This window comes from Antrostomus carolinensis, unplaced genomic scaffold, assembly GCF_000700745.2.
Source record: "Antrostomus carolinensis isolate BGI_N321 unplaced genomic scaffold, ASM70074v2 scaffold4060, whole genome shotgun sequence".
NCBI classification, from domain to species: domain Eukaryota; kingdom Metazoa; phylum Chordata; class Aves; order Caprimulgiformes; family Caprimulgidae; genus Antrostomus; species Antrostomus carolinensis.
In genome coordinates, this window is record NW_010288944.1 from 20,482 (window position 1) to 32,158 (window position 11,677).

At 38.4% G+C, this 11,677-nt stretch overlaps 1 protein-coding gene across 1 annotated transcript in view; it reads left to right on the top strand.

Annotated features, from left to right (window-relative positions):
• Positions 1-11,150, top strand: part of KLHDC1 (kelch domain containing 1) — a gene marked incomplete at its 5' end in the record, with an annotated part of 28,590 nt that extends 17,440 nt beyond the window's left edge. The window contains 5 exons of the mRNA XM_010168234.1: positions 4,758-4,870; positions 5,798-5,870; positions 10,377-10,461; positions 10,782-10,834; positions 10,976-11,150. Of these exons, the coding sequence (XP_010166536.1) occupies positions 4,758-4,870; positions 5,798-5,870; positions 10,377-10,461; positions 10,782-10,834; positions 10,976-11,150 (499 nt within the window). The remainder of the gene's footprint in view (positions 1-4,757; positions 4,871-5,797; positions 5,871-10,376; positions 10,462-10,781; positions 10,835-10,975) is intronic.
• Between the last annotated feature and the right edge of the window lie 527 nt (positions 11,151-11,677).

An 11,677-nucleotide genomic window follows, 5' to 3' on the forward strand; every position in this document is an offset into this window, starting at 1 on the left:
TGTCTACACGACTCTTCAATCCCTCCAGGGATGGGGACTCCACCACTGCTCTGGGCAACCCCTTCCAATGCCTCAGAACCCTTTCAGCAAAGAAATTCTTCCTCACATCCCATCTCAACTGCCCTGGCCACAACTGGAGCCCATTTCCTCTTGTCCTGTCCCTTGGGCCTTGGTTGAACAGACCCACCCCCACCTCTCTCCACCCTCCTCCAAGGGACTTGCACAGAGCCAGAAGGTCTCCCCTCAGCCTCCTTTTCTCCAGGCTCAACAACCCCAGTTCCCTCAGCCACAAGGGAACTCAGCACACTTGTGCTCCAGACCCTTCCCCAGCTCCGTTGCCCTTCTCTGGACACGCTCCTGTTTAATTCTTTTTTCTTTGATAGTTGTTTTAAAATTAACAGGGTTCTACTTAAACGGTAGCATTGTCTCTCTTAGGCTGTGAACTTCTCTCTGAGTGGATTGGTTATTCAGATTAATGCTTTAGCTGCTTGGTTTTTAATTTTTGCATGAGCAGTTGCTGTTTGGCTTGCTTTATGTCGCTTTAAAAAAGGAAAGCGTGACAGCTGAGTGACAAGTCAGTGAGAGGAATTTCAAGCCCTGAAGGGGAGATGTCAATGTCAAAGTTCTGTCGAAGTCCTCGTCAGCCAGTGTTCCATTTTGTTTGGCATATGAAAGCCAATATTTAAGTTTTTTAAAGTGTTTTCTGTTCTTGACCTGAATACAACAGGCTGATTTTACATATGCACACACAGCTTTCAATGAAAGATGGCAATACTCAATGCAGGCGTTCCTAAAAACTGAAGATTGTTCCAGTTCTCAATTATTTCTATATTGTGATCCAAGAATAGCTCACAAGACTTACCCATTATTTAGTATAGACTCTGAATATTACAAATTTAGGAGCCTGCTGTCCAGCCATTTTATAGCACATCTGCAAAGATCCTTTGAGAGGCTGAAAAAAGAGATTTTAGAGAGACCAGAAACAGATATTTAAGAGATTAGGGAAAAAAGTCTCTTTGCAGAGTGTCTGTGCTGTGGTGGCACCTCACAAGAGGTAAAGCGTTCATAATTATTTAATCTAGAGGGGTAATTAATCAAAGACTGGCCTTATAGGAAGCTTCATAGTTCTTTCCTAGAGCTAGATGATGGTTTCTCCAAATAATTTATTTGTGGCTATTAATTATCTACTATGGTAAAATCATCTCATATTACCAGTCCACCTGTCAGCATGCAGAAACATACAATGCCTCTTAGCATGATTTCACCTCCTAATTACAAAAGGAGCAAAAATCCATGTATCTTTCAGGACAATATCAATTAGTATTTACATTTTGACTCCAGTTTCCAGTCTGTCTTTGCACAAACTGTTTGGAAAATTATTTCTGGCTACCTGCTTCCTTTCATAAATTCAGTAGTGGTGCCTGTATTGGAAATCAGGCATTTGTAGGGGTCATCTCCAATATAAAGAACTTGCTCCCAGAAGTCTCATGATTTCACACACAAACATTGTAAAATAAGACAGAGTAGATAAACAGGCCGTGGGGTTTTTTCTCTCCTGTTTTTCTTTTGTCTGAAATTTATATAGCAAGGAAATGTTTGCTGAGACCAATAAAGTTACATGTTAAGAATGTGAAGTAAAGAAAGTCACTTTACATACTTTGAGTACCAGGAGCAGTTTTGAATAGTTCTCATCAGACAATCCATTTCCAGCTGAAAACTGCCTCTCAAAAGCCCTAATGTCATTCCAGGTGAGGAAATTCCTTCAGACTTGTTTGCTTTCAGGGTGAACATTTTCTCCTTTAGGTGTTTCTTGCAAGGAACTTTTCCTTTCTTACCCTGTAGCTTCAACCTTTCTGATCTTGATAACAGAATTATCTCAGCCATTCTGCAGCTGCAGAGAAATTGTCTTTGACTGCCATGGGAATTATCACCAAATGAAACTCAAGGATTTAATACAGATTAAAAAGTGTGACTGTCTAAATGCTGCTGACCAAGACAAGTTGACTGCAGGTGTTTGAAGTTCTTCTGTAAAGTGCAGATCTCCCAGTGAGGAGGACTTGGTTTGTACAGTCCTACATTCATATTCCTCTCCTAAAATAAAAATCCCAAATGCAGTGATGATTTTATTTAAAGCCCCATGGCTCTTCATTAACCAGTCACACCAGGTTTTTTTCTTATTCAACTCTATGCAGGTTTCTTAAGGAATTACATAATATTAACTTACTAATTCAGGAATATCTTCCAGCATGAGATTGCAATATTTACTTTATTTGCTACTACCCAGAAGTCACCTTGCCTTCCCTGAGCTCCACTGACCTGTTATTCAAATCATTCAATATTATGTTATTTCCTTTAGTGTGGTAATTTTTTGTATCAGTAGTATGAAAGATTGAAACGTTATCACCCATCAGTATCTGGTATTTATTTTTCCAAACATCAAAGCCTGTTGTATCTCAGCACAGTCTGCTTCTTTTGCCCATTTTAGAAACATCTTCTACAAGAGCCGTGCAAAGCAAGCACTCAAACGTTGTGACTTTGAGTTGAGCCACGAAGATGATGAAGGGAGTGGAGCCTTGATATTTTACCTGATTGTTCAGAGAACAGTTACTATGAGAAATTACCTCTTTAGATTTGAACACCATTCTTCTCAAGAGTAAATCCAGATTGTGTAAGTTCAGCTTTTTCACTGGGAAAATATCCAACTAAATAAACTAAGGGGCAATGGGTGTGAGCTGGAACACAGGAGGTTCCGCTTAAACTTGAGAAGAAACTTCTTTCCAGTGAGGGTGCCAGAGCCCTGGGACAGGCTGCCCAGGGAGGGTGTGGAGTCTCCTTCTCTGGAGACATTCAAGACCCGCCTGGACGCCTTCCTGTGTGATCTCATTGAGGTTCCTGCTCTGGCAGGGGGGTTGGACTGGATGATCTTTTGAGGTCCCTTCCAATCCCTGACATCCTGTGATTCTGTGATTCTGTGACTTGGCTCCAACATGAGCACCAAATTTAGTAGGACAGTTTTGCAATCACTGTTTAATTAGCTGTGATTCTTCAGTCTTAGCTTCCAGATGGAGAACTGCTTAGCAGTCACCAGTAGTGGAATTCCTCTAAGTGAACTGCAGGTGCCTCTGTTACTCACCCTAGGCTTCCTCTGTGCTCAGTTCAGAGAAATAGGCACTTCTGGGGCGTGAGACAACTGCTGCTAAGGTAGATGGCTGAAATAAATCACCAGTTGTACTTTTCAAGAGCCTATTTCTCTTCATTCATTATAAAGGAAATAGAGATGACTGTCTCTGCACTGTTCATAGTGTAGATTGAGCAGACATCTGCCTATTTTATACTCCAGGAAAGTGGAGGAGGGAGGGGAACAAAAGGAACCTGTTCTTTGAGATATAGTCTATCTGGTTTGAACATTCCTTCCTTGCCCACTCCAGACAGTCTCTGACTAGGATTCTGACCCCACAAGAGAGCTCACAGGTGTTGGCACCTGCTTTTTCCATCCTTTTCCCAAAGTGAGGACATACTGAATATGTGGTGGCCTAGATTATTTGTGTCTTAACTTTAGGTACTTTACAACAGCAGTTGCTTCTTTGCTTAGTATCAAGATAGTAGATGGGCTGATGCCCTCTGGAGGTCCGATCCGTACTCTGCTGACTCTGTTGGGATCCTCCTGAGACAAGTGTACACCCAAGTGCCTAAAGTACAATGATGTAAATTCAGGTCACCCACCGTAGGTAATCCCTTATGTTCAGGTTCTTTACTCTTCAGATTCTCATCTCAAGCATACCTAACTGTGCAGGTAAAATGAAATCAATATAAAATCTATATTTTTGTAACATGACCATATTTTTTTTTAATAATAAACCTACATCATTATTTAATAATAAACCTACATCATTATTTAATAATAAACCTACATTATTTTTTTTAATAATAAACCTACATATTCCTATTCTTAGGAATTCTACTTTTTACTAAAATTTATCTCCAAGTTTGGGGGACCCACCATTGTGTTCAAAGGCACAATGGTTGCAGAGGGAGCACCTTTGCATACAAAGTAAAGCATAATTACTGCATAATTTAAGATCAATTTCCTAGGAGTAGCGAGACTTCAGGATTCATTAAATTTTCTCTCAAATCACTGAGTCTGTTTGCCTAAATGTACTGCGCAGTTATTGAATATATAGTCCTTTCTTTGCTGTCCTAAGTGCCTTCGGTTGTACATTTAGTAGTGGCTTTAGTGATCTCTGGAAAGCAAACAAAATAGCAATCAATGCTTTTGTCCTTACATTTGATATTTTACCTGATTGTTCAGAGAACAGTTACTATGAGAAATTACCTCTTTAGATTTGAACACCATTCTTCTCAAGAGTAAATCCAGATTGTGTAAGTTCAGCTTTTTCACTGGGAAAATATCCAACTAAATAAACTAAGGGGCAATGGGTGTGAGCTGGAACACAGGAGGTTCCGCTTAAACTTGAGAAGAAACTTCTTTCCAGTGAGGGTGCCAGAGCCCTGGGACAGGCTGCCCAGGGAGGGTGTGGAGTCTCCTTCTCTGGAGACATTCAAAACCCACCTGGACGCCTTCCTGTGTGATCTCATTTAGGTTCCTGCTCTGGCAGGGGGATTGGACTGGATGATCTTTCGAGGTCCCTTCCAATCCCTGACATTCTGTGATTCTGTAAATTAACTATTAAATTTTCTGACAGGTTAATTTTCAGCATTCTTAGAATATTTGTTTTTCCTTTGTTTGTTTCACCAAGTATTAATATCAGCGGAGAGAAACCAAAAGATCGATCCTGGCACACGTTGACTCCGATAGGAGATGACAGACTTTTTCTTTTTGGTGGACTAAGTTCTGATAATGTTCCTTTAAGTAAGTAATTTAGAGATTATAATTCTATCGTACACTTTAGTACTGATCTCGTATAGTATGCACTTTTGTTCTTTCTCAATCTGCTTAGATCTAAATCTTGTAACAGAATATTCACGGTGCTTAAATATTTCTCTAGCTATCTTATTATTTTTGTAGAACATATGATAATAAATCTGTCATCTAAAAGAATAAAAGCAAGAGTCTCATGCCTTCTGATATGAACAAGGGGTAACTTCTGATGTCAATAGCAACTGCAGTAAGAAGATACAAATAATAATGTCAACATCATATAGACACTGGAACAGGTTGCCCAAGGAAGTTGTGGATGCCCCCTCCCTGGAAGTGTTGAAGACCAGGTTGGATGAGGCTTTGAGCAACCTGGTCTAGTGGAAGGTGTCCCTGCTGCTGGCAGGGGGGTTGGGACTGGATGAGCTTTAAGGTCCCTTCCAACCCAAACCATTCTGTGATTCTGTGATTTGTGGATGAGTAACAAATCACAGCTGCAAAATGTTAAATAGGAAGTACCATACTCTTACCCAGAGTTCCTTTGCTAGAAAAGGCAACTTATTTTCATGAAAAAAAATTGAAATAGTGCAAACAGCTTTAAGTGTCACAGAGATATTCCACTGGGAGGGGGTGATTTTCAAAGGGAGATTGACCTGCTTTCTCAATACATCTAAGGAAATGCATTTTAATTACAGATTTCAATGCAATGAGCTTTCTGTAAGTGAATGGTTAAGTTAAATTACAAAAAACTGAAAAGATATAAGTTCATGTAGTGATGATGTCACTGTTGTCTTAATATAATGTCCTCTTAGAACACAGAGCTTTTTGTATAATCCAATAAAAACTGTAACACTTTGTCCCAAGAAAAAGTACTAATGTGTGTTCCCAAGAAAAAGTACTAATGTGTGTTGTTCTTTGTAGGTGATGGCTGGATTCACAGCATTACAACAAATGGATGGAAACAGCTCACCCATTTGCCTAAGAGTAGGCCTAGGTATACAAAAATAGATAATGTTTGCTGAAATTTAGGCATTTTTAAAAATTAAGTAATTTTAAATTATTGAACAGTATTTTTAAACTACATTATAAGAATATTTTAGAACATTAATGCAGTATAATTGAATGTTTGCTTTACTAACTTATGTTCCTTCATACCTGATACAGCATTATCACTTTCTACATTTATTATAGTTGATACTTACTTGCATTGAGATTTTTTTGTGGTGAAGGATCTGGGTGTCCAACTAACCTGGTGTTCTATATCCAAATTATTTTTATATACAAAAATGTATATCACTTAACTTTTGAGGAATTAATAACTGATGAGAATATTAAAAGTTGATTAATGTTGATAACATTCTTAAAAACATGGGAGAGACAACTATGAAAATGTTGATGCTCCTTTCAGGATTCAAAAGGATTCTAAAATACCTTGGTTTGGTTGGTTGGGTTTTTCTCCCTGAGCAGAAGGTTAATTATGTGGTTTGGCAAAATGGAATTTAGTACTAAACAGCACAGTAAATGACTGTGGAGTTTTGTAATTTTGATGACTTAACTGCCAACCAAAAAGGACCCAGTTCTAGAGTATGTATTGTTCATAATGGCAACAATATTGTGTCTTCCAGACTCTGTTCCCTTGGAACAGGGGAAAGGAAGGAAAAGATTGATTCTTTCTGACTAAAGAAATCAAGTTTCATGTTCTGAACCTGGAGCTTATTTAGAATCTGTCATTAAAAACAACTGCTTGCTGTATCAGAGCACAGACTTTTTTTAACACAGTGTTTGAAGGATTCTCTGTATTGATAATGTAAATACTATTGAATTGATTTGCTGTAGATAGTAAATATTCAGTTTTTCATTAAATTCTATTAATTCTGTACATTCACCCGGGTGCTCTCAGCACAATTTTATATCATTCTTTTAGCATAGCCTACAATTCTGGTCTGGCATTTGCATGCTTCCTGCCTTATGTTGTTTTCTATTACTGAAATATCTTTACCTCAATTAATTTTCTTCCTGTTTTATCCTATTCTAGGGTGTCTTTTAAATATAACAGCACTGGTAGACCAAGTTTTCTGCTTTCTTCTATTTCAGACTCTTTCAAGCCCAAATAAACTTAGCCCTTAGCTTCATAGAATATTTTCTGTCTTTTAACTGATGTATGAAGGGACTGATAACTGCCCTAAATAACAAAGCACATTATTACAGAATCCCAGAATTGCCCAGATTGGAAAAGACCTTTAAGATCATCGAGTCCAACCATGAACTCAACACTGACAAGTCCCCTATGACTAACCCATGTCCCTCAGCACTGTGTCTACACGACTCTTCAATCCCTCCAGGGATGGGGACTCCACCACTGCCCTGGGCAACCCCTTCCAATGCCTCAGAACCCTTTCAGCAAAGAAATTCTTCCTCACATCCAATCTCAACTGCCCTGGGCACGACTTGAGGCCATTTCCTCTTGTCCTTAGCAGTCAAGGATAATGTTTGTCTTTGTGTTCTGTTCTTTACACGGATGGTCTCATACAAGTTGACTGCTGAATTGGACTTCCTCACCTTGTGTAATTATTTTTACTGGTGCATCATGAAAAAGGATCAGGAAGGAACAGAATATCCTCTTTCTACAGGCAGCAGCCCAGGGAGCTGCAGCTCAGCCTTTACTCTGCAGTTAAACTGGAATAATATTTGTGTCTCAGGTGGTGGTAGGGCTGGATGTCAGGAACCAGGAACCTGTGACTCCTGAGCCCCAAACAGCTCTCAGGCAATTCAAGGGCAGATCCCATACTGGGCTACAAAGTGGAGCTGTCACTTGGCTGTGCTGGCAGAGGGGCTGTTGAGCAAGCCACATTTCTTGCTGCAGCAGAAACAGCAAAGAGGGTTCCTGAGGTTGATGCTGCTAAATTTGCTGAGGACTCTGCTGTACACACAGCCCAGACCCTCCTAAGAGAACAGTGCTTTTGGGTCATACGCTGTCCAGAGTCTCAGAGCTCCCTCAAGTCCAAACGTGTCCTATAGTTCTCAACCCTCTGAAGATTTTGGCATGCAGTTTGTAGGCTGAGGACGTTGACTTTTATTGACCTAATTACTGAATTAATTTACCTTTTTTTTTTTAAAAAAAAGGAAAGAAATAAAAGATACTTTAATAACCTTTTTCAGGAAGTCCTGGAATAAAGTCCATGGATAAAAGGAGTCATACCGAAAGCCTGCCCATATATCAAACTAGTTTGAATGAGAAACACTTGTACCATGATTGTATCCCTGTTCTTACAGAGGATTAGTGCAGGATCTCTGCAACTGAAAAAGGTTTAAGGCAGTTCTGTCACTCATATGACTTTACAGCAGGACTTAAAATGCAGTAGCAATAATATATATGTATACTTTTATATATTTCTGTTATTTTATAATAATACACATTATATCACGCATTACATTAGTGTATTTTCCTGATACTTCTGCAAAATTTTTTCCCTCCTTAAATTCTGTAACGAATAATTTCCTTGGACCTTTATTTTTAGTAATTTCTAAAAAATTATCTTCCAGGTTATAGATCTGTGGTTCTGTATTGACAGAAAATACTTTCCTTCTATCAGTTGTACTTCAGCTAATGTTTTGCACGCCAAGTTAAAAGCGAGAACAAATTGTCTATTTAACTTCTAGATTCCTGGTGTTTTCATGACAAATGTAATTCTGTAGTTAGAAGAGCTGTGTAAAAAGGTTTTGTCAATTCAGCATCTGTTATCATTGAAATAACGTGCTTCATTAAGAGTGTTTAGGTGATAAGTTAGAGCAGCTGTGAGAGGGCATTACACTCTGGCAGTCTGTAGAAAAAGCATCAGGTTGTGAGCTAGGATGTCAACAAAGTCAAGGTCCGACAGGCTTCCCAGTGTTCTTCGGTGATGAAGTCCAGGCAAGAGTTTTCGTAATGCAGATAAGGCAGAGACAGATCTATCTACAGGTATGAGGAAGAGAAAAGGTGGGATACAGTTTATCCTAAGGAGAACAGTGAATAATTACTGATGTGAATGGAGTAAGAAAGTGAGAACGTTTACTTTTGCATGCAAGTTTTTAGCAGTGCACATAATTTTGGTTAAGTAGACTTAAAGGGCCAGAGCTCTGTGGTGATAATCATCTTGTGATATTTATTTCAGTGGTGATAACACCTGTAGAAAAATTACAGATTTTTTTTTATCTGCTCGTAATAAAAAGTAAATCAAGCAAGGTGGAGCTGCTGAAGTAGCAGAATCATTGTTAAAGCAAGATTTTTACAAGTCAGGGTTTGGTTTGGATCTTTTCATACCACGTGCTTTTAGATGCACAACAGCACATTTATTTGTGGGTGTGATGTAAGTCATTGACACACTGAAAATGATCCCCAGGCATCTTTGGGGGAAGAGTAAAACTGAAACAGGATCAGTTGTGTTCTGAAGCTCTCATCCTAGTGTTGAGGGATAAGAGTCAGTACTGAAAACCCCACAGTCTTAAAGCCGTTAGAATTGTAGTTATGAATTAAAGAAATAGTGGAAAAATTTAAAAGGAAAAAAAAAATGGAAAAGAAAAAGCTGTTCTTGGCAAAAGCTTGTTTTGTGTAGTTATTTTGTTTTCTAAAAATTTTCCACTGTAATGTTTTGTTGAAGTAGTGATAAATAAAAGTATATTGAACTAGAGTACAGAAAAGTCAAATAATGACAAAAACATATTGCTGTATATGAAATGTAATCATTCAGCGAGGTTCTCATGAGATGGATAGTCACATTGCTCTCTCCTTTTATGTTGTTAAAGAAATGAGTGATATATTTTAAAGATATTAATTTTTTACCTCTGAAGACTTTTAAAATAATATCTTTGTTTTGGTTTTCTAAGTAAGGGTTACGTTACCGTGCTCTGTGCACGCGTGGCTGCCTCTCCTTCCTGTGTAAATTATGAATCAATTGTCCCATTTCAGTAATATTTGAGGGGAAAAAAAAAAAAAGATGCTTGGAGATAACTAAGTCCCAACATACTCTGTGGGAGTAGAAAAGAGGGACTCTCATAATTGCATCACTCCAGTGAGCGCTCGGTGTTGTATTCTCCGTTCTTCCCTAAGAGCAGCAGGTCTGCCTTGAGACACCCGCTGATAAAGAACAGGCTTTATTGTTTCTGCAACTCACAGAGCAACTTGTAAAATACATTATTTAAACTGGTGCAATTCTTCTGGTATTGATTGTAGTGAGTATAAGTAGCCAGGCCAGTGAGATGTCGAGGCTCTGTGCGTAAGTACTGGAATCGCAGGATTAGAAAAGTGACCTTTCCATTTCAGTTCAAAGCAACTTACGTCCCGATAGCAAAAGTCTTTTGAAAAGAATATTCATAAAGAATGGAGAAGAGTCTGTGTGAGGTGAAGAGGTTAATATGCAAGGAAACTGTTAAAAACATTGAGGTTTTTAGATTTGTTTTGCTGATAATGCACAACTGTTTGTTGTGACTCGGTTGCTAAATCTATTTTTAATTTTATTTCTAGGTTGTGGCATACAGCCTGCCTTGGAAAAGAAGGAGAAGTGATGGTGTTTGGTGGAAGCAAAGATGATTTGCACTTCATGGACACAGTCAGTAAACTGAATAATGAAATCTTAGCACTAGAGTAATTAAAACTGAAATAAAATAAAGTTAATATAATTGCTGATATTATTGGGTTCATTTGTAACTGTTGTGAGATGTGACCTTGGATGTTCTTGGAAGGAATTTAGGAGGGGTTTTTCTGTGTTAGGCTCATAAAAAGGAATTTGTTATTCAGATTCTTTACAAATAATTATTTAAGTCTTCTCAGTTTTAAATTATGCCTGTGGTAATAAATGTTACATTCATCTAGAAAATAGCAGTTAAGCTGTTTTGTTATTTTAATGGTTCTTTCTTTCTGTTGATCCAGGGTCACTGCAGTGATTTGTTGATATTTCAGACTCAACCTTATTCACTCCTCAGGTGAGTTGAGGTTATCGGCACAGAGTCTGGTGTAAATCAATACACCCTCTGCTTTTACACACAGCTCTTCAGCTTAGAGAACATTTACTTAAATAAATATATATTATTTTTACCTTTTTTTTTTCCCTCCTCCTTCTTCAGGTTGTGTCTCGACTGCATTGGTAAATACGCAACTCTCTTAAAGAATCAAATACCGTGTTTGCCATCCAAACTTTTGCAGCAAGTGCTGAAAAAAATAACCTTCTGGGCTGCGGTTAACCACCGGCGAGAGAAGAAAGCTGAAATGGAGAGACAAAGTCAACTAAACACCACATGAACAACGGCACCGGAACTGTTGGACACTTTGGTTTATTTACAGCATACAAGCAAAGGGTTTTTTGTTAGTGAACTTGACTGATGCTACAGAACAACTGTCTGTTAAGCTGAGTTTCTTAAATGAAGTTTGAGAGCAAAGAAATCCTTTTTTTCTTTTTTTCTTTTTTTTTTTTTAAGTCTCTTTTAAAGTTTTCTGCGTTATAGGAAACTGATAAAAATTCATTTGTATATATTGTTAAGTTCTGCTGTTGTGGTCTGAAGGAGAGAGTTCATCCAACTTGTTCTTTTTTGAAGTTGACAAAACGATACGAAACGTTTTGGGTTGGATAAAATACAGCTTGAGTCTGAGGGAAGTTGTGTGACTGGGTCTTGTAATCCTTTTACATGTGTTAAATGTAAGCGCTGAGTATGAGTTTGGTGGCTTCCTCTCACCGAGAAGTGGCGATCTCTTTGGTTTGCTCTTGACAAAGAAATTCCCCCCAAAATCTCGTTGGCCCCACAGTTTTCTTTGGGGGGACGGGGTGGGGG